At 44.6% G+C, this 23,804-nt stretch overlaps 2 protein-coding genes across 3 annotated transcripts in view; both read right to left on the bottom strand.

Moving 5' to 3' along the window:
• kirrel1b (kirre like nephrin family adhesion molecule 1b) overlaps window positions 1-8,198 on the bottom strand; it is a 74,372-nt gene extending 66,174 nt beyond the window's left edge. For both annotated transcript variants that reach the window (XM_083928200.1, XM_083928201.1), the window contains exon 1: window positions 7,973-8,198. In XM_083928200.1, the coding sequence (XP_083784326.1) occupies window positions 7,973-8,018 (46 nt within the window). In that variant the 5' untranslated portion in view covers window positions 8,019-8,198. The remainder of the gene's footprint in view (window positions 1-7,972) is intronic.
• Window positions 8,199-17,042: 8,844 nt separating this feature from the next.
• cadm3 (cell adhesion molecule 3) overlaps window positions 17,043-23,804 on the bottom strand; it is a 97,050-nt gene continuing 90,288 nt past the window's right edge. The window contains exons 9-10 of the mRNA XM_083928205.1: window positions 19,309-19,434; window positions 17,043-17,179 (exon numbers count right to left, since the gene is read on the bottom strand). Of these exons, the coding sequence (XP_083784331.1) occupies window positions 17,061-17,179; window positions 19,309-19,434 (245 nt within the window). The 3' untranslated portion in view covers window positions 17,043-17,060. The remainder of the gene's footprint in view (window positions 17,180-19,308; window positions 19,435-23,804) is intronic.

The following is a 23,804-nucleotide window of genomic DNA, read 5'->3' as shown; positions in this document are numbered from 1 at the left end:
TAGACTATGTCATATTGGCACAGCGCTGCAACTGACAAATCTATTCTTTTCATTAAGTTGTTTTTACACTAAGTGAAATGTAGTTGTAACTACTTACTTAGTTTGGCAAAAACAACTACAACATTTGATTATGTAAAATAAAGAAAATGACACAAAACGTAACTTTTTTAAGGCTGTAACCACTAAGTGGTGTGTTTACTCGATAATGTTAAGTGAAGTATTATTGAAATGTTTTACTTTTTTACATTGACTAAACTACTTGTTTTTTTAAAGTGCCATATTGAAGCTTTTCCAAAAAGAAAAAGGGAAACATTTTCATTTAAATCAGCTGTTTATCTGCTAAGCAGGATTACCAGTCTGACCAGACTTTGATGCCATCTTTTGGTGCTTGACAGGTTCTGATACTATTACAAACTCAATTCTTTATCTTTTTTCATAGTGCGCAGTAAAGTGATGAACAGGAAATGTGCAGAGAGAGAGAAGGGGATAGCATTCAACAAAGGTCCCTGGCCAGATCTGAACCGATGATGTGGCAGTTATGTGGTACCTGGGGGAGCGTACCTATGTTCCCCGGGGCCTAGGTTTCCCGGTCTGTTATTTTTTCCACAATCAGTGCCGCATTCCCCGACAAATAGGCCTATGTAAGACCTAACACTACCCCCTAACCCTGACCCTGACCCTAACCCTAACCGTAACCTCTACCCCTCACAAAATGCTGAATTGAATCTGCAACAGCAGGCTTATGCGACCGGGGAACTTAGGACCCGGGGAACAGGGATAACCCCTCTATCACACATTCTAGTAAGATCATTGATTCCATTACACAGCCCTGATAACCAAATGTCAAAATGACCTCTTAATCATCAGTCAGTCAAGTAATCTCTTAATTGTTTAATTGATAACCTGGGATGTTGCATTACAGTGTTTCATAATGTATGGATAGCTGTAACACTCACACACACACACACACACACACACACACACACACACACACACACAAACATATCGAGCAGAGCAGATATCGAGCAGCATGCATAATCCGGGGCAAAGCGAAAGCTAAAACCTTTTGATAGAGATCTTGTAATGGATCAGATTGATTTAATTCACTGCGCCGGACAATTTCTCATTCTTAATCCTCAAGATGTCTCTGAATGGATTTTATGTGGGAGGCCCATTCAATTGTTCTCTCTCACCTCCACACATGAGACTCTCAGACAGCGAGCGAGCGAGAGAGAACACAGGCAGACAAAGAAACAGGGAGAGGAGGGAGAAGCCGAAACATAAACTACCTCCACACTCTGCTTATTTGATCTCGCAGCCCTTTTTGTTGACATTTTTCCTCATATAAAAGGGAGGCGCTTTTATGCTTTGGGTGCTTTTATGCTTGATGTGTGCATTTCTTTGAAAGCTTCTCCTTGGAGAGGGTGGCCAGTTGGGTTTCTCACTTTCCCTTCCAGAAAAAGCCAAGAAGGGTTACTTCCAGCCTTTTATCACTTTTATTGAATACTCATGCAGAGAAAAGAGCCCCTCTTTATTTATCCTTGGAGAGAAGAGGACTCAGGGGGCGGAGCTTTGTGCATTGCAGCGTGCTGCTTGGAAAAGCAGTGAAATATGCTGGAGATGCCTGGAAAACACCAGGCCCTGGTCTCCCAGGAGAGCCCCGTCTATAATAGTCCTGGCTGGTTCCCTCTGTTCCCTCGCTGCAGCCCTCTCCACACATAAATCTCTGCTCCCCAACCCTGCTCTCCTGTTTGCTCCCACTCCTCTGCATTTCACTCCTGCCCTCATCCACACTTCTCCATCTCACCTCCTTCTTTCTTTTCCTGCACTCTGTCCATTAGTGCTCCGTCCTCCGTCTCATCTCCTCCTCTCTCGCCGCCCTCTTCCTCCTCAACCTCTGATCTACTTCTCTATTTGCCTGATCTTCCGTTCCAACCCTTGCCAAACACAAATCTCTGCTCCCCAACCTTGCCCTCCTCTTCTTTTTTCCTCCATCCTCCTCTTTTACTCCTCTGCTGTCCTCCTAAACACATTTCTCTCCTCCACTCTTGCTGTTGACCTCTCCTTTGGTCTCCATTTCCCCTTCCTCTCCATGCGTCTCCACAGCACCTTCGACCTCTTCATCTCCTCTCTGCTGCCCTCATTTACTCTTCTGCCCTCATTTTCTTTTCTTTTCTTTTCCCTCATCTTCTCCTCTATGTTCTCATCTGTTCCTCTTCTGTCCTGCTGCTCCAACCCTGCTCTTCTCCTTCACTCCCTCTTCTTGTATCCCTTTGTCTCCGTACCCACATTTCTCTCGTCTTCTCAGTCTGTTCTTCTCCAAGCCCTTCTCTCCTCCTCTTAAACCCCTGTTAGCTCATATTCTTCCTCTTCACCCCCCCCCCCTGCATTCCTCTGGCCTCAACTAGTACATTTCTGAATCCCCCTTTGTCCGTTTTCTTCGGCTCTCCTTCCATTAATGTTTCCTCCCTCCATCTCCGCTCCTCCATTGAGCGCCCACACAAATCTGCTGCTGTCCTTTGCACCTCTGCTCTCTTCCTCCTACCCTAATATCTCCCTCAACCTCCCCCTCCTATCTGCTTGTTCTTGATCCAGCTCCACACACGTCTCTGCTCCCCAACCTCGTTCTCCTCTTTCTACTCCGTTTAGCTGCAACTCCTTAGCAGATTTCTCTCCTAACCTTTCCTTTTTGCTCCGCCATTCTTCTTCTCCTCAGCCCTGCTCTCCTCCTTCACTCCTGTTGGCTCCCACTCCTTTGTCGCCCCTCTGCCCTCCTCCTTTCACTTGAATGTTTCTCCTCTTTTAACTCCTTTTCCTCTCTCTCCTGCATATACCATCTTTCTTCTTCTACCCTTCTTCCATTGATATTTCCTTTACCTCTCTTTACCCTTCCTCTGCCCTCCTCCTCTCACATGAATCCCCCTCCTGCCTCTATCCTCTTTCCTTGTTCTCTCCCCTCATCTTTCCCCTCTGTTCTTCATAGCTCCCTCACCTCGTCCACGGTTCACTCGTGCCCTCATCCACATTACTCCATCTCCCTTCTTCTTTGAACCTTCTTCCTCCAATTTGAATTCCTCTCCTGCCCTCTCTTCTTCTCCTCTAACCTCATTTATCCCTTTATTTTCTCTCTATTCTAGTCCTCTGCATTACTTCTCCTCCTCCTCCCTCATTCAGTCTGACATATCAGCCAGATTGACGGGTGTCAGGCCTAATACCAGTCGACTCTCTCTGTTAGGACCTGGGTACTCTTCAGTGTTTCACTCCCACACACACGACAACTCGCACATTAGCCCGTGCAGAAGATGGAAGGGGGGGTTTCGCCTATGTCGCTTTAGCAGATTACTAGATTATCAGGGCATCGCGGAGAATTAAGCAGTGACTAATTGTGGCGGTTATTTATTTATTTATTTTAATTGCTGTTCCTTGTCACCTCAGATTAGGTTTCCCTCGCCATAAGGATATCAGATCTGTCAGGTACTGGAGGGCTTTGGGATGAGGCCCACACACACACACACACACGCACACGCACACGCACACGCACACGCACACGCGCACACGCACACACACACACACACACACACACACACACACACACACACACACAAACACACATGCACACACACACGCACACACACACACGCACACGCACACACACACACACGCACACACACACACACACGCACACAAACACACACACTTAACTCTGCCGCCATCGTGTTGTTTGAACCTCCACTCTTCTCTTAAACAAGGCTTGGCGTGCCATTTTTAATTATCTTCATTTGAGACTACAGCTTTTTTTTATTGAAGAGGATTTTTTTTTCTCTCCGCCCAATTAGAGCAACAGAGTCAGTCAACCTTTAATATTTTCTTTTATGGCACGATCAGTGCAGTATGGCACTAATGGAGGTTTGATTTCATCCTGAGGCCGCTCATGCACGACATGCTCATCAGTGGTGCTTCAGGTGATAAAATCCACCAAGAACAAGAACGTGCTCAGTTGCTTTGTCCATCGAGGAACGGTGATAGTTCAAAATCGAACTTTGGGGCCTTGATGAACATTTTTTTTCTTCTGTCGTCAATTTGTTGAATTTTTAACTCTGGAATTAGCGTACAAGACCATGAGGTAGTTTGATCCACTAATTTCGGACAGGTCCTGTATTTTGTGTTTGCTTGAGGCACCAGCGAGGCAACGATGATTCGGTTAAGTCCGATCTAAGTGCTTCATCCATTAGTTTCAAGATCCCAGAATACTGCAGGGGTTTTTAATGTTAGAAGGAGTGATTTTACTGTTCTGTAAAGTTAACGGGATGTCAATCATTTTGTCTTTGGTCACAGCGTTCGATAGGTAAACGGCAGAAATACGACAATCATGTTACGATTGAATCTACCTGGGCTCCTACTGCTCACATCAGTTTAATGTGTCTATTCAAAAGCCCCATACACAATGCACAGAGAGGTGGTGTTAATGGTGGGAGAAGGGGTCAATGGAGGCCAACAAGGTGCCACCCTCGCAACAGTGGGTATCCTGCGCAAAGTCACTGAATTAGTTAGACATGGTATAATCACTCTCATCTCCCAATATGCACTATAGATACTAATGTGTCAAATGCTCCAAAAAAGACTTCCTGTGTGATGTTGTGCTTATTTAATCCACCTTTTTCCCCCGCAGTTTTTCTGCTGTTGGATGATTCAGAAAGGGATGACACAACTGGTTGAGGGCGTAACAGTGGAGAGCTTGAAACTAATGATCAAAGACAATCTCATACTATCTGTCGCTGTCCTGAGTCAGAGATGGGAGAATAAACAATTTGGGGTCTTTGAAGTCTCCCGGTAATCCAGGTCACAGTATATTGGGGGAAGATGTTTTGAATGAAAGGTCCAACATTTTCAGAAGAATTCAAAAGACAGTCCAGCTGCCTTTGACTTTGCGTGTGTAGATACAAACTTCAGAGATCTTTCTGAAGGATCCTTCAATGCCCCTGGAGCCCTTTTTGGTGTAAACCTGCGCTGATGTAATCCATCAAACATTGATGGTCCAGCTGGGTTCCTGCTGAAGAACAGACTCAAGCCAACAGGGCCTCCTCTTTCTCTCTCTCTCTGCTTCCTGAGCGCTCCTGCTCTGCCTCTGTTTATCCTCAAACATCCCCTCTTGTCAACAGATTAGGACTGAACCCCGCTGTCTCTTCCTTTCTTCGTCTCCCTCTGCCTCCATCTCTCTGTCTTTTGGCCTGTCTCTTTACATCTGCGCCTCTGCTCTATTCTTGTGACGGGAGAAAAGAGGAGGAAGGGGGAGGAGGAGGAGGGGGGAGAAACAGGAGAAAAAGAAAGTGTGTGTGTGTGTGTGTGTGTGTGTGTGTGTGTGTGTGTGTGTGTGTGTGTGTGTGTGTGTGTGTGTGTGTGTGTGTGTGTGTGTGTGAAAGAGAGAGAGGAAAGAGACGGGGGACAGGTGCTTGCAGTGCAAGAATTGCTTTGCTTTGCTTGCATGATCAGGCTGCGAAAATGTTCAGCTCGAGCAAAAGTGCTGTTCAAGAATCGACTCTGAGAAACGGGCTCCCTCGCCTGTGGCCAGAGCGGCGCTGGCAGCACACAGCGGCAAACACACTGCATCAGACCCATACACACACATATACACATACGAGGCAGAGCGGTAATTACAGAGGCCTGCAGACGCACGGTCAACCACGCAGAGATGTAGTCAGCCTGCCTTGGGAAGCCAGGCACACCGCTGAAGTGAGCAGTGATTCAGGCTGCTCACAAACAGAGAGTCAGAGCTGTCAGAAGAGGAGAGGAGGCAGAAGACACCTGGAAGACTCCAAACAGGCTAAACACACATTAGGCTGCAGCTGCTGCATGTAGGGGACGGATTCACTCTGATCACATTTGCAGGCTTACACCGGCTCAGCTGGAGACACTGATCTGCAGCTCGGCTCCGTTCTCTGCTGTTTCTGTTTCTGATCTCCCCTGTTGGTTCTGTTGTGTCTGTTCTGTTCTCTTTCTCGTGTTCTGTCTCTTTTCCGCTCTCTCCTCTCCTCCTCTGATCTCTCCTCTTCTGCTCTGGCCCGTTCTGCTTTGCCTCGCTCTGTTTTCCGATCCGTGATTCTTCTGTTCTGTTCTGCTTTGTTCTGTTCTCTCCTGCTCTTTTTCAGTTTTGTTCTTTTCTCTTTCTGCTGTGCTTTGTTTCGTTCTGTTTGATTCTCTATGGTGGGAATAATCAAACTTTTACTAATCTGCTTAACTCTCTCTGCTCTAGTCTTTCATCTGGCTACAACCAATACACTCAGTTTCAGCTTTAGTCCTAATTAAACAGAGCTCTTTAGAACATTGATTGATTAGATATATCACAGACAATCTAATCTGACACATAACACGAGACAAAATCATCCCATCTTTAATCCAAGATGCTCAGACTTTTTGCACATTTTTTTTCTCCACCACGTATATCGCTCTAGTCATCGTAATATCCTATTCTACTCTACTCAGTGGTCAGCTCTACACCAGCCTGGGAGCTCCTCTGACTGTCTGTCTGAGCAGATCACCGTCTGTGGTTTATCACACCAGCGGCCTGCGGCACCAGGGACCCAGGTGCTAAAGTTACAGGTTAAAGGTACACACACACACACACACGCACACACACACACACACACGCACACACACAGTTGAACTGTTCACATCAGGCCACATCAATTAATCACATCTGTCTTTGCAGCCCTGACTGCCCTCAAACACAGAGGCACACTCATCCTTACTCTCACTGAGGTGTGTGGTGTGGTGTGTGTGTATGTGTGTGTGTGTGTGTGTGTGTGTAGGAGGGGGCAATCTATCAAGGTGATCGATAAATAGGGACATTAATATTAGTAATGGGGCTCTCCTCCAGTCCAGTGAATATGTCTCCATCTTTACGGTAAAATATGAATTTTCCTTGGCACCTGCACGTCTGCAGCGGGATCGCGCGCACGGGCACGAGCACGCGACACTACCTGCATGCTAAGAGGGCTGCTCTCTCTCCTCTCTCTCTCTCTCTCTCTGTCTCTCTCTCTCTCTCTCTCTCTCTCTGTCTCTCTCTCTCTCTCTCTCTCTCTCTCTCTCTCAAACACACACACCGACTTTCTCTCTCGAGGGACACTTGTCTGGTTTTTACTCTCCACTGTTTCTCTGCACAAACGCACACTAGGATTGAAGGAATGCGCGTGTCTGGCGCGTGCGTGCTGTTTGTGTGTGTGTGTGCGCGTGTGTGTGTTTGTAAATTGATCCAGTGTGACTCATGTTAAAGCCCGGTGACCAGACTGTGCACTGGATCCTAGCCTCATCAATCATCCCCGGCTGGCAGACTATGCGCAGTGTGTGTGTGTGTGTGTGTGTGTGTGTGTGTGTGGGTGGGTGGGTGTGTGTGTGTATGCGCGTGCGTGCGGGTGCGTGTGTGCGTGCGTGCGCGTGTGAAACAGTGCGTTTGCGCGCGCTTGTAACACCCTCCGTTGACCCACTGCGTTTGTTTGTGTCAACCGTGTCTATCTATTCACGCGCTTCAAAGGTCACGTCAAAGCAATGTCGCGCGCAGATGCTCCACATCTCTCCAATAAACGTGTGACTGGAGAGAAATGAACGCAACGACGTGGACCGTTTGTTTTCCACACATCTCCTTTTCCCCCAGCAGAGCAGAGACCCTGAACAGCCCCCTACTCTTTTCCCCTCGGCTGTGCGCTGTAATGCTGATGTCCAGGGCAGCACAGATCTATATCAACATTACATATTTACACGCAGGCACGCGCGCGCGCACATTGCCAGACAGACTCACAAACACACGCGCACACTCAGCACAGACAGAAAGACACCCTCAAAGCGCACAGACGCCCGCACACAACAGAGTACAGAGGAAGGATGGACGGGGGAGACAATTCGGGCTTTGGAAAAAGAAACTTTCCTCTGTTGCTCGTGCCTTTTCAGTTCACACTGAGCGTGTTTGACATCTTCTTACCTTGGTTCAAAGTGATCGCCAAAGTTAGGATCCACAGGGCTGGCATGGTTCAGCCGCGCGCATTCAGATTCCTCCCCTTGGCTCTGCTTCCCCGAAAAGAGACCATCAATTCCTCCCGACCGGGTGAATTTAACTGGAATCCTCTTTGAGTCATGAGAGTGAAAGAAGCCAAATTAAGAGGAAAAAAATTCCGATGCCTCTTTTCCTCTCTCCTGTCTTTTCGTCTACTCGCTTCCCCGTTTTTTCCCCCGTGCGTAAAATAAATCTGTCTCCACTTTGTGTGTGTGTGTGTGTGTGTGTGTGTGTGCGCGCTTAGTTTTTCTGTCTGCGTCCTTTTCCTCTCTGCGCTTTAGATTCCCATTTAAACAGGACTGAATTCCTCTCTCCCTCTCTCTTCCTCTCTGCCCCCCTCCCCTCCTCTCATACAATCAGTAGCACACACCCCCTCCCTCCTCCCTCCTCCTCCCCCCTCCTCCTCCTCCTCCACCCCCACCTCCATCTCCTCCACCCCCACCCCGCTCCAAATCTCCGTTTTGGACTCCACAGAGAGGAGGAGGAGGAGGAGGAGGAGGAGGAGGAGGACGCTCCAGCGGCCGCAACGAGAACTGCGCGTTAAACATGAGAAACTTCGACCAGCAAGTGCTTTAAACTTAGTTGTGACTGCGCCTTTAACACACACTATTCTTTATCAGGTATGGCTGTAAATATTTGTTATAATTTTTCTTAAATAAAAGTCCTACATAATGTCCCTCGTTTAAATTAGGAGTGATGCCATTAATAAAGGGTCAGTCCGACAGTTTTCTTCACATATGTCATAGAAGACATCGAGCAGTTTCCCCTGAAAACACATTTTCTCCGTCAGCTTGTTGGAAACTGGGTCCTACGTGAACACAGCATTTGATTTAATGTTTGTTAGTTTTTATGTTAGAACCGTTTTGGATATTTCACATTTACATGATTTCTGCATATGTGTCTTTGTTCTTCTCTCTGGTTTTAAGTGGGCAGGGCAAAGCTGGACAAAGATGATAGCATGTGTATCGGAATATCATCTTTGTGACTATTTCCATCCCCGATCACAGTTTATCTTATTTTCTTATGAAACATGAACTCATTTGCATACGTGTCCAGAACAGACATGTAAATATTGGATACATCCAGGTTCAAAAAATAGATTGTTTCTTTTTGTTGACATTTTAGAGTCAAAGGTTTTTACAGGGGGGGGTTTGGACATCTCTCTTTATCACTGCATAAATCAAAAAATCAATATTCTCCATGTTTTTAGAATAAAATGTTTTATAAATCAGCCTATGGATGAGATATATGAGCAAAGCCCTCTGTAAAAACCTTCAGAATATAGAGAGTAAGGACACTGGAAAGGTGGTGTGTGAAAGTGCTGCTGAAGTGGAGATTTCTGGCCCAGTGAGAAAATTACCTTTAAAGACACATAATGTAAACTTCCATACACTTTTAACACACTACAGGTGGATGGGGTGGACTGTGTAAAGTGATAGATATCCCCATGGGACTTTCCCAGTTCACTACTTACAATAAGACAATCATTTTTGTATGATAACTTATCTGAAATGTTATGTTTAAATATGCAAATGAGGCATCATCTAATGCACATTTTTGGTGAATTTAAGAGAAATCTACAGATGCAAAAAGACAAAGTGTAGTTAAATAAACACCCAAATGAGTAGTTTGAGTGTTTTCTTTCCATTGGTATGAATTAATATGTTTTACGGAATAAAAATAGCCTAAAATGTCCAAATTGACAGGTGTAGTATGTCTCCCCTTAAAGTAAAAATGCCGGCATAAAATCATCCCATGGTCTTTTTCGACACTCGCAAACATCAAATAAGTCATCGGGACAGTTATTTTGTGTATAAACTATTGTCGAAGTAATCCTGGAGAGTGCGAACAGCCGTACGCGGCTAACACTGATTAGCTCGGGGTAGCACGGTGAACGCACTAAGGGCGCACTCACACTGTCCATCCATACTGTGCCCAAGCACGCCTCACGGCTAAAGTCTAGTTTCGTTTGACCAGTGTCAGTGTAACTGTACCGCCCAGACCCGGCAGGCTTGCACGAGGCCGACGGCGGTCCTGATGTCTGTTTATATGCGTCTGTTCCTCGCGATGGACATTTAAAAAGATGCCGCTGAACGGTTCGCACTGGTTTGATGCAGAGGTGAAGTGTTTGTTGCAGATTTGGTTTGATGAACGTTCAAAAACAGTCCGGCAAAACTAAATTCAATACAAAATTTAGTATAAGCAATACGAATTTAAGCCGCGGCCCGGATCATTTCAAGTAATAAGAGCACAAACGGGCCTGGGCGGTGGTGGAGGGGGGAACAATTACCCTAAAGCACAGGGCACAATAGAAATGGACAGTGTGAGTGCGCCCTAAAACGGCAATTTCAACCACTAATACTGCTCAAATGACACCAAACCTCTGCAGTAGCATGAGAAGTATCCGTACACATTAAACGAAGCACCAACAACATAGTTAGTGAGCTCGGAGTTTATTAAAAGAGTCTTGAAAGACTTACCTACTGGCCCCTGTACCAGCTTCTCTCATAGTAAAGTCCATCACCGTGGATTACCAAAGTCAATCCAAAAGGAAGGAGCCCATTGGTGCTTCGTTTTCTCATGCTACTGCAGAGGTTTGGTGTTATTTTGAGCAGTATTAGCGGTTAAAAAAGACGTTTTAATGCCTTCACCGTACTGCCACGAGCTAATCACTGTTAGCCACATCCGGCTGTTTTCTCCGTTCATTTATCCGTAAATAGTTGTTACACATAAAAAAAAATGTCTCGATGGCTTATTTGATGTATGTAAATGCCGAACGAGACCATGGGATGATTTTACGCCGGAATTGCACTTCGTCATTCACTAAGTGATGAATATTCAGCGCTTTGATGTCTGCTATTACGCCCATATATTAAAAGACCTGTCAGTCAATATGCGAGGGACAATCCTTTGTTTTGAAATATTGTGCCGGATTTTGATTATGACTGATGTGTATGCATATGGATGTCTAGATTTACTCTCACTATAAGAAAATCTTTATTTATTTATTTTTATAAAATCTCTGGCTGTGATAGACCACAGTAAAATGACTTCTTGTCATACTTTTGATCTGCTGTTTCCAGTTATATTTATATTCAGTGCACAGTATTGCTGCAATGACTGTTCAAGTATCTGTAGTCACACCTTATATAACTGTCCTGTAATTTTTACATCATACTCTATGTCATACCGTATTACCTAAATTAAAAACTATAGTGATCTCATCCCAGTATATGAATTTTAGTTACATAGAATAGAAAATACTTTATTTTCTACTTTTTTGCATGTAAAAAGTGCAGAAATGTGTCTATGGTTTGCAAAAAAACAGTTTTAGAACATGTCATATTACATCCAGACATGACACATTGTAATAGATTTACATAAAAACACAATACACAATAGAAGTTACTATAAATAGAGCACCAGGCACTTTATGTTGAGGATTGAATCAAGTTTAAATAATCAGATGTAAAGTAATGAGAGCTGAGGAAGCGATTGCTGGCATCAGTATTGCTTCACCATATTCTTACAGATGCAGTCTGCAAATATAAAGATGTGTTCCTGCACACTTTAGTTGGCACATACATTGATTTATTTAATGAGCCTGAGAAATATCGTACGTTTTTGCTCAAGGAATAAGTCTGTAAAGTTCAGCAATAACAAGTCCTTTATCCTGTGTGAGGGTGGCCGTCGTTCACTGTGTAATTAACTCGCAGCATGTGTACGATTTAAATCTGATTATTAACCTCCAGCATAAACATGTGGTAACAGTATTCTCCAAACCACAGTCCATGCTGAAGGGGAGGAGGCAGGGGGAAGATAAGAGGACTAAAAGGAAGCAGAGAGAAGGATCCAGAGACTCTAAAGCAGATGTATGTTTGGACAGCATTATTTAATAATCTAATATAGAAAGAATGAGATAAAGACTATTGCAAATAAGAATTGTAATTCAGAGAGAAAGACAGTTTCCTAATTGTATAACATACCAAACCTTCTTGATTTTAACAGAGGGACTTTGAATTATTGCATTGTACTGCCCTCTGATGGACGTCTCCTGGAGCTGCATGTCGCCTTTTAGAACCTGTTGATAACTCATACAATCTTACATTCAGAGATTATTGGTTGGTTATTTGTGAGCTATTTTATTACTTTCAGTATTCACTGAAAAGATAACCTCTGAACACAGTCACTATGAAAATGATGCTTAATGAAATGGAAGATATTAACCCTTTGAAAATAAGTCCATAAGTCCAAAATCTCCAAAGAGAATCCAAAGAGCAAGTTTATACACTATTGTATTATTAATACTAGATTATTAATACAAATATGTAGGTTATCTCATCTCATCTCATCTCATCTTCATCTGCTTATCCGGGGTCAGGTCGCGGGGGCAGCAGCTTTAGCAGGGGACCCCAAACTTCCCTTTCCCGGGCCACATTAACCAGCTCTAACTGGGGGATCCTGAGGCGTTCCCAGGCCAGTGTGGAGATATAATCTCTCCACCTAGTCCTGGGTCTTCCCCGAGTGCGATATTTATGTGCATATTAAAAATGATCTTTACTTGGTTTTAAAAAATCTATTTTTAAACTGAACTTTTGAGTTGTTTGATGCCAGGACTGGTCATTTTCCTGAAGCTGTGTAAAAAACTGTACCAAGACAAGGACCCGGGCAGAAAACAGATCACACTCTGGACAGACGCGTGGGGTCCGATGTGATTTTGAAAGTTTCCGAACAGGAAGAACCAACGACAAGACGGGTGGAATGAACCCAAATGCATGTTTATTGAAGTCAACGACTGAACTGGTATTTAACAAAAAAATAATAATAATAAAAACAAATACTGTATGGACATTCAACAGACACAAACCCACCACAGCATGCGGTTGGGTCTCGCCTTGATGACATCATCAGCCATAGTACAAATTAACATACATGACAGCACTATTCTCGTGTGATATGGATATTCATTCGAAAGGAAGACTTGTCATCCAAAACAGTAGGTCGAAAAACAAATGCCTTGTTTTAGTCATCGAAATAAAAACATTTTTGTGAACGCAAAACACATGTAAGAGCGTGTCCGGAGTCTGTTTGGGTCAATTAATACACACCTCACACTCATACACAAACACACATATATACAAATACACCAAAGTCACAGACACCATGCCTGCCGTGCATATCCAGATATGTGTGTGGATGTGTATGTACTCAAAGTGTGTTTGCAAAGTGTGTATGGGTGCGCTTGTAAGAGAATCCAGTAAAGGCAACACTATATACATGGAGTTATAGAAAAATGGTTGTTGAAACAATAAAATGCGGAACACAAAAACAAACGCTAACCTCCGAGATTTGGTAAAATCTAATCAAAAACACAAAAGAAAATGATTATCAACTGAGCTGAAATTAACACATTTAAGATTATGCACACCTTTTACAAAACATAATTTAAAAATCAACTTGCTTACACTACAAAAATAAAGAGATGACTGGCAGCTAGTGTGTGACTGCCTGAAGAGGAGTTGGTGAGAATCAAGCGTTGGGGGCAGGACAGCTCGGTCTGACTGATGAGGGTCAAGAAAAGCTGCTGTCTGCTGGCATCTGGTGACAGCTAGTCATTACTGCACTGACGCGATGAAAAAATTGAATTTGACTGCGCGTACCAATTCAACGGTGTCATGAGGACAAGCAGAATGAGCCCTACTTCATCAGCTCTCTCAGTATTATCCCAAGGACTGCTGTGTTGAGGAGGTACAGACGGCTTTAACTGGGACACACTGCGTATGTTTGCAGATCAGAGAACAGCAGGGAGGTTAGCTGGGCACACTGCCGCTCTTGTCTCAGGAGAGTGGCTTGTCGGCACTTTCTCATCTCCAACTCTTAAACTCTATCTACAAATTCCAACCTTTTCTCATGCAAGCTACATGCTAGCACATTAACTAAGACGAAGGACAGGACGATAAGTTACAGGCAAATACAGGTCCATTAGTTTTTAGAAGACACTACACTTTGTCGAGTATGAGGCAGGTATTCCTTTCTCCGTTCACAGAGTTGAATTAGGGTTAAATACAAATCAAAGGTTACTCTTCAGTAAGCTCTGTGAGACAAAGCCCATCCTCTGGTCTGCAGACATGAATACTGTGAATAGCCGAAGAGTGTCGCCGAGCAAACAAGTCGATGAAAAGTGTTCTGAATTCTTCAAACCGTTCATCTTGGTTTGTTTGGAGTTGCACGTCCAAACACTCTCCAGTAGAGCAGTGTTCAAGCCAAGTTTACTACGGCATCAACTTTCAGCCGACGGTTCTAAGAGGAGAGAAATACAACAGCTGACCTCGCTTCAAGGTCAAGTCACTCTTTGTAGTATAGCCAGCTTATAGACACACTAGCCGGGCCACTTGAGTTTAAAGCAGCTAGGTTGCAGTTAACGACAATGCGGGGAAAGGTACGAAAAGCACAATCCCTGAACATTCCCAAAAAAGGGTTTACAAAAACTATCACAGACGTAACTGTCTAGACAGGGTAGACTGACAACAGCAAATGGATTCCTCTCCAAGACACACTCCGAAAAGTGCTGCAGAGAGACATCGGCGCACGCCAGCATACCGAGAGACGCTACTTCTACTGTACGTCTGTGGACTCCTGAATGAGACAAAGACCAGCAAGGAGAATCGGACATCGTTCAGAGACGGGAGGGGGGGGGGGCGACCACGAGGGGGAAGGAGTGATGAGGAGAGGAGAGACCGGGTGAAGGTGGATCAGGACGCAGACGAGATGATTGATTAAAGAATGAAACGAAATGGATGAGTGGAGAAGGGGGGCGGGGGGTACATTTACGTTCCTAAATGACTTTCTTCAGCGTAAGTGCATCCCAGACTCTGGCTCGGGCACCCTGCCCACGAAGCCAAACCTTGGCACGTGTACAGTCTGGAGCCCAGAGCCTCTTAGTTAGATTGCGATCAATTTCCACGACAGGGCCAAGTGGAGCTTGCCAGCACCAAGGCGAACTCCCTACCTTAATAAAATACTGTTCATTTATGGGAACCTTTTGCTAAGCTGGCGAATGATTCCTGTTTGCAGTAACACACACATACACACGTATACACACACACACACATACAGAAAAAAACAATAACAGAAAGGGGTTATTTTTGCCAAGAAGTTTGTCATAATGTATGTAGGTACGTTGGCCAAGTCGTGGAAACGAGCAGGCATTTTCACCTCCCCTGGGCAACAACCATGGCAGTTTTTTTTTTTAGAGGAAGTCATGATGTTACTACTCAATGAATTTAGCCCCAGGTGGCGTCGCCAAGACAAGCAGTCTGCTGCAGGGAGAAAGATGGCGGAAGTACATTCTGCGGGGTCAAGAGGAAGGAAAACCACAGCGGTCCACATGAACAGGGGGCAGGGATGCTCCAGGACAACTTCACCAAACACTTTGACACCTTTTTCGAAAGCTGTGTTCGACCGAGGTTTTGCTACAGTTTAGTGTTTAGGGCCGACAAATCAGGGAGAATAAAAGGATAGAAATTGCATCAGAACCTTAAATCTCTAAACCAAAATGGAAAAAATTAGAACTATGGACTCCTGGACTGAGAAACCGACAGACACTGTAAACTGTTAACACTGACAGCAACACACTGAGACACTGACGAGAGAAAATCTCTCAGAAATTCCCCCAAAAACCAAAAGGAATAAATGAAAAAGAAAAACCAAAGCAAGGGAAAACGTTCCTCGTACAAATATTTGCAGTTAAGGATACTTTTCATCGCAACATGTTATTTTTATTCCGTTTTTTCCCCAGATATTGATAGTTTTGACTCTGCATCTCCACGCATGTAATAAAAACAGGCAGGCTTTTTTTTAGAGTATATAAGTTACTGTACTGCAGTAACAGACGGTATGAGATTCAGGAGAGAGGGAGATGTAGACAGAGAAGAGAATAGAAGAAGAAGAAGAACAGAAGGTAGAGAGAGCACAGAGGGAGAGAGAGAGAGAGAGAGAGAGAGAGAGAGAGAGAGAGAGAGAGAGAGAGAGAGAGAGAGAGAGAGAGAGAGTGTATTTACAGCACACCAAACATTTTCTGTCAAGTAAAAAGAATGCTATATAATTCTATATATATATATTTATATATGTATACTGGAGCCCCTCAGCCTGGTAGCGCAAGGCGGGAATGCTATTTTTGCATGAGTGTTGCATGTCGTGTGATGCTGCTTTGTGGGTAATTCAGCGGCTTGTACCAGGGTTTGTGAGGACGCAGGAAGATTCAAACTGTGAGAGAAGGAGATTAAATCAGTCAGTAATCATTTCCTATTGATGGATTTCTCTGCCACTAGAATGTTTACAGAGGGATACCGCCTTGTTAGATGGAAAGAATGGGGACAAAAAAAACAAAACAGGGAAACGACAGAGTTGGTTTTGGTTTAAACGTTGAGGAGACAAGTCGGAGAGGTATGAGAAGTGAAGTATCAGCTTGGGAATGTGAGTTACAATTTAGCTTTTTCGAAGGCGCTGACAGTTAGAAGTCGGATGCGATGCTTGTGTGATGATGTGTTAATGCGTCATTCAGAAATAAGTCACACAATTCAGACGTGTTAGTACAGTAAGAGGCTCGCGCTTGTTAATCTGAGCATCTACGAGCATTCAAGTCAGTGTGAGAAGAGTTTGTGTGTGTGTGTATGTGTTTGTGTGTGTGTGTGTGTGTGTGTGTGTGTGTGTGTGTGTGTTTGAGTGTGTAACTTCAGTTCGTCCATGTCAGTGCAAAATCTCACTTCCCTGTATCAATGCAAAGAGGGTAGTACTAGTTGAAGCTCAATTCATCGCTTTATCCAGCCCACAGTTCTTCCCCTCCCGTCCCCTCCCATCGTCCCTCCAACCGCGTGAACAACCGAAGCAGTTGTGAAAACAAATGGAGGTTTTTTTTCCCCCCCTTTGCTCCTCCCCTCTCCTCTAATCCACATCCTCCAGCTTTTCCTCTTCCCCCATCCTCCCGCTCCTTTCCTCCAGCGCTCCCGTCCTCTATCTAGATGAAGTACTCCTTCTTGTCCTCTGCTCCGGAGTGGCCTCCCTCTGCGTTGATGATAGCTGTGTCTGCATCGGGGGCGTCGTCCGAGCCCTTTGCCTCGTGGGTCAGGTACGTTCCTGTGGAAGGAGAGAGAGAACAGGGGAAGCAGATGGTAAGAGAGAGAGACAGATAGATACACAGAGAGAGAAAAGGGACTGGGAGGAGAAACAAGGCTGCTGCGGCAGTAAAAGTCAAACATTGGAACGGTAAAATGTCCAAAGATTGTTATGCTAGTGGCAAGATGTTCCAATATGATGTGTAAATGATCACTTCAGGTGTTATTGAGAACTTTTGTTTGTGTTTCTTTTTCCTTTTAATGCTGTTGGACTACTTTGCAGTGAAGTTTTCCTTGAGTTCCTGGCTAGGCAGGAGACAGTCCAGAGAACAACTAATAAAAAGGTGTTTATTTGGGTACACTACAGGTTTTATGTGGAGTTTTATTTTAGTTATGATGGGCCAGAACAGCTGATGGAAAAGTTGGTTCAAGCCAATTGAAGAGGGTAACATACAGGGGACTGACTGGAAGTAGAGAAGTGAATGTGTATGAAAAAAGTTTACAAAAGAGCAAAAACATAGGGACCATGAAAGTGACCGTGAACGTGAAAAGATGGAGGCTCTGAAAGAACAGGCTCGCCGGCAGTTACATCTCACCACCAAAGAGGCCGCTAGAAACAATGTATGATTATGACTTTAAAGGGCTCCATCAAGCCATTGTCATCCAAGTAAAACCCTGCCCTGTGTCTCAATCGGTTGTATTCTACAGGTGCTAAGAGCAACTTCACAACTTATTTTTGCTGCTCTTGGCTGTAACGCAGCAAAGTAGCCAGCCCCTGACTTACTGAGTGAGTGGTGAAAACACATCACTGGTCTGAGTGTTGGTGTTTCTCCATCGATCATTGCTCTTTCAAACTGTCCAGCCTAGGATTTCAACCTCTTGTTCTCATAATGTTCACACTTCATGAACATTTATATCTCACTTTTGAATTGAGAATGAAAGTGTATTCTTGACATTTGAAATAATCCACTGTTTATGGAGCTTTCAGCCGCATGTCTTTAACACCCAACGGACTTAAATCAGATGTAATGGAGTTGACTCAATTGGCATCACATGACCTATGGGGCTTTGGTCATTCATGTGGTTGTATATCCTAAAATACTAGAGAGACTGAACAACAGAAACAGACAACATCAGCTGTCTGTGAACACAGCCAGGGAAAGGGTTAAAGTCATTTAAGACATCTATATCTGACGCAGAATACCATCTGTGAAAAGAGTTAGTCTTATTATCTTCCCCATATACAGCCACCTGTTAGGACCTGTTAAAGACTACAATCTGCGTAATTGCCTACTCCTCCGCTGACCCGCAAACTCAGCAAGGAGCTTCAACTATCACCCCCCCAGATCCCACCCTTCCCTGCACAGGTGCATTAACCAACCAGAGGGAGTCGCTAGTGCGGTGACACGGACATGATCCCTCACAGACCTGGCATCTGTGATCACTGGCCACCAAGTGATTGCATTCAATATTCTTGACCAGCTGTGGACTCCGGAGCAGGGGGCTGAATCTGGCGCACCGTGGTGGTAAATGTGGGAAAAGTGTTTATCAACTGCGCCACCTGGGCGCTGAAGCGTGTTCAGTGCCATTTAAATTCCCCCTGTCCCCCGCTGGAGCATGGACATTTGAATTTGCTTTGAACTTGTTTGAATGAGCATGTAAAGAAAGCAAAAAGAAACACCATTTTGTTTTCTCCCACTCACAGAGCACATGAGCCACAGAATAACTAGCTAACATCAAGGCCAGGAAGCAATTACCTTTCTATCACATCACTTTAATCCCCATATTTGGCTACATCAAATGTGCCGCTGAAATATCGCTGATGTCAGGACATCTAATCTCACAGGAAGTTGTGTGAACCAAAATGTATTAAATGGCAATGAATAAACATTCACTTTTTGTCATTCATTCATTTTCTGCTTTGAGAGTAAAATAAGTGAGGTTTATGCTGAGATTCAAAATTTAGGTATGCATGCATTTGCAGTCCTGTGTCCCTGCATTTGTATGCATATGCATGTGTGTACGTGTGAGATCCGGACTGGGTACGGATGCATCCATATTTATGCAAGTGTATCTTGGTATACGCTCATGCATGAATGCATGAGTGTGTCCGTCCGTGTTCATGTATTTGTGTGTGTGTGAGCAGGTGACCTTTGTGTCTGATGAGGTATCTGCCGAGGACGATGAGGAGGCAGAGCAGGATGAAGACGATTACAGCCACCACCCCTCCGATCACGGCATGGTCCACCCCCGAAGAGGTCGACATGGCTGTGGGGTCTTAAGAAGAGAGGAGAGGAGAGGAGAGGAGAGGAGAGGCAAAGAGAGGAGAGGAGAGCCAGTCATGTAGTTAAGATAAGATGGGTGACATAATGGGAGATAGAAGAGAAAAAAGAGAAAAGGAGCAATGACAATGAGGTAGAGACAATGAAAAATAAGGGGAGAGAGGGAAAGAGAGAGGTTAAGAGCACAGAGGGAGGAGGGGGTGCCGTATGAATATCGGTGGAGACGGGAAATAGATGATGAAAGGTAGCAGACGGAGAAAGAGACAGAGAGAGAATAATGGGGAGAGTGACAGAGAGAAGGCAGAGAGAAAAGAAAAGAACAGGGGAGCGGAGAAGACTTGTCAATATATAATACTCAGGCACAGGCGGCAAACCTTCAGAAGACAAAGACAAGGATATGAAAAAAAAAGCCAGGCGAAAGAAAAGGGCCCACTGCGTCACCCTCCATTAAAAAATTGTTCGTGACTAACATGCAACAGCAGGGTGCAGGTTACAGAGCAAGTCCCAATCACTTGTAAGAACCTTGTGGGAATACACACTGCTGATGTCGGGTGAAATCCTTGCCCTTTCAGCCGTGGGGATTTCCATCTTTTGACTTTAACTGAAGGAATTTAAATGAATGTGAACGACTGTCTCAGTTTATACAGAGGTAACATAATAACCTTGCTGAGGAACCTATGCTCACACCAGACTAATATACGATAGGATTAAGTGACGGTAGTGTTTGTTTGTATTAATATAGCCGGGAATGTAGAATATAATGCAAGAGTCTATGTAGCATATTAACATAAAATAGTGCAGTAGCTTATGATAGAGTGAAGCATATGAGACATAATATAAGGTGAAGTGTTGTAACAGATAATTATAACATAATATATAGTATAATGATATTAAAATTAAAAATGCATTTTAGAAAATGTATTAATTAATTACTTCTTTTAAAAAAAAAGTATAATAAATATGTATTTAGCGCTTAAATACACATACATTATGCTAAAAAATAGGAAAACTCAAGTAGCAATATTTTAGATTACTGAAAATATTCTGTTATATTGAGACTATTTGACTTGAATTGTATTTGTCAGATAAATTGATTACTTTGTGCTCCCAAAAAAGAGCAATTAGAGCAAAAATATTTAGATTTGACTTATATTAGCATCTCTTTTACTTATTATTTACTTTGAAGAAGCACCAAGAAGTGTACTTTCACTTTCATACTGGTAGAAATACAGTATACTTCAATACCTGTAGTATGCCTACATTTTGGAAACATATCCAAATGTTTTATTCTTGCGAATGCTCTTACAATTCAGAGCAGTCAAGCTAAAAAAACAAGACCTCATCTCTGAAAAGCTGGCTTTTTTTTTTTAGATGCAAGTTCTTCACCCAACAGCAGAGATTTTATATTTTTCTCCCCAGCTTTGCCTCGCTTCAGCCACTTTAGCTACTTGCCCCTCAGAAAAGAAAGCAATCTATGCAGAAATAATTTGATACATCATTTATTTCGCCTGACTTTTCAGTCCGGATCAGATACTGGGCGTCATTTTGAAAATCACTCAGATAAGAACTCAGACTCGAAAAAACAGCACTTCTCATACCAAAGAGCGTAAAAACAGATTATGGAAAGGAAGTTAGAAAAAAGATCCTAGCCTGCATTTGGTGAATGTTTCAGGGGTCAAAACAATGTGGAGGGAAGGGATTCAACCAGTCAGAGGAGGAAACAGCTATACACCCAAAGAAGGTTAATGCTAGAATGGATGGTCCAGACTGAGGTACGGCGAAGGCATGACCCGCCTCAGTCTGGCAAGTACTTGTTGCCTTCATTGATTGGGTTGGTACGGTTAAGGCAGGAGGAGTGAGACTCTTTAAAGTTAGGGTAAGAATATCAGGGTAAGCCAATCAGAGGCAGAGTAGGGCGTGTCATGCCTTCGCCCATCCCTTTGGACCATCCATTCTAGCATCAACCATCAGAGAACCGGAAATCAAGACAAAGGCACAGCAACAGCCACTGACAACCAGAAATGTAGACCAAACTGAAACTGGATAAAGGAAGGAACACATAACAACCAGCTGGGACACCAAATGACGGGGGGAATGGACAATTTTGGAAACAAAAATAATAGAAAATCACATTTTAGCCAGTTAAAGAAGTGAAATGGCTTGACAACAGCTGCAGACAGAGAACAAGGAGAAGAGGGGGGAGAGGGTATGTGAGGAAGGGAGATTCTGAGCACCAGTCAGAATGACACACATACACACCCACACACACACACACACACACACACACACACACACACACACACACATACACTGGCTGGCCGGCGTGGAGGTGAGAGGGGCATGCTGACGAGGCGAGACTGAGAATGAGCCCATAAATCCTGCTGTCAGCATCAAAGGAAAGCAGACAAGACCCAAGAACACCTCGAAGCCTGACCCCATCCCCCTTTCCGGCGCACACACGCACGCACACACACACACACACACACACACACACACACACTAACACACAAACACACACAGAACAACGCACACATATAGAGAAACACACACAGAGGAAGTGGAACACTGTGTAAATGACTTGTACCACTTAAGGGGTCATGCTTGTGCGTGTGTCTTAGTGAGATATGAGAGTGCCTGGTGTGAATGGTGCTGGTGTGAAAGTGTGTGCGAGCTTGAGCTTTGAGCCTGTGCCTGTGTATGTACGGGTAACAACAAAGCATTATGTGGGCAGTATGAAATATTCATCCCTCTGCTCTGAAGTTCAAAGTGTCCCCAGACAGGGTTTTTTTTTTTCCCAGAGTGACAGTCAAAAACAGACAGAGCTACAGACAGTCAGACCTACAGATGGACAGACAGACAGGCAGGTGGACGAAAAGTTAGAACGACAGAAAGTAAGAACGACAGATGACTGGTGGAAAAACTTATACCTGCACTGTTGTCTGGAGCATCTTCTCAAGTGGATGAGTAGATGGATTGTTGGATGTTTAGATTGATGGATGAATGGATGGATGGTTGGTTAGATGCGTGGAGGAGTGTGTGTTGGAGGGTGTCGGGGTGGGGTTAGGGGTTATCAACAGGAGGAAAGAGGAAAACAAGAAAAAAAAAACATGACACAGCTGTGAAACGGCCACACGAAAGCCACTTTTTCCTTCATTGTGTTTTTTTTAAATTCTTCACCTGCTGTCAGCATCAGTATCTCTTTTCATGTGTGTGTGTGTGTGTGTGTGTGTGTGTTAGTGTGTGTGTTAGTGTGTTTGTGCATATAAAACAAACTCTGTATCCTTGACAGCTCCACAATGCAAGCACAGTTTGTGTATCGAGGAAGTAACTTGAATGGTGTTTGTTTTTCCACTCCATTACTAAGCTCCTTGCCTCTCTCTTGTTTGCAAGTGTGTGTGCAAGTGTGTAACTCAGATGCTTTTACCTGTGAAAGTGTAAACTCCATTCAGCCGGACGGAAACTGAGGGAGTAAGGGAGGAGGCGGGGGTGGAGTAGTAGGGATCGACGGTGGAAGGAGCGATGCTTGCTGAGAGGGGAGGAGAAGCAGTCGGGGAGGAGGAGGAGGGAGGGTGTGGCAGGTCAGGGAAGAGGGCGTTGGAGAGGGTGGTTGTGGTGGTGGAGGATTCAGAGTCGGTGGGCGACACGTCAGCCGCTGAGGGGGTGGGGGTTGGCGAGTAGTCGGAAGAGGTGAGGTCAGGAGGGGAGGAGGAGGAGGAGGAAGTGGCATCAGAGCCGGAGCCAGAGTGAACTTCAGGAGGAGAGGAGGGTGGGAGGGTGGAGGAGGAGGAGGATGGAGAGGTTGGAGAGCCAAGGAAGGATACGGTGGTGTCTGGGTCCATAGGATCTTGGGAGGAGGGGGAGGAGGAGGAGGAGGAGGAGGAGGAGGAGGAGGAGGAGGAGGAGGAGGAGGAGGAGGATGGAGAGGTTGGAGAGCCAAGGAAGGATACTGTGGTGTCTGGGTCCATGGGATCTTGGGAGGAGGGGGAGGAGGAGGAGGAGGAGGAGGAGGAGGAGGAGGAGGAGGTGGAAGATGGAGAGGTTGAAAAGTCAAGGAAGGATACTGTGGTGTCAGGGTCCATAGGATCTTGGGAGGAGACGGAGGAGGAGGAGGAGGAGGAGGAGGAGGAGGAGGAGGAGGAGGAGGAGGAGGAGGAGGAGGAGGAGGAGGAGGAGTGGGAATGACCAAGCAAAGCGCAATAATGGCCGTGGATCGAACGAACGGGACACATTAAAGTGAAAGGGAAACAAGCGCAATAATGAGCGAAAGCGGTTGGATGGTAAGCGGTGGCGTTGGTGATGGTGGCGCGGTTGGATGAGAAACAAAAAAACAAAACAAAAACAGGAGGAAAAAAAATGAAAGAAAAT

Source organism: Echiichthys vipera (assembly GCF_963691815.1).
Source record: "Echiichthys vipera genome assembly, chromosome: 15".
In the NCBI taxonomy this organism is placed as follows: Eukaryota; Metazoa; Chordata; class Actinopteri; order Perciformes; family Trachinidae; genus Echiichthys; species Echiichthys vipera.
This window is presented reverse-complemented; position numbering and strand designations above follow the sequence as displayed.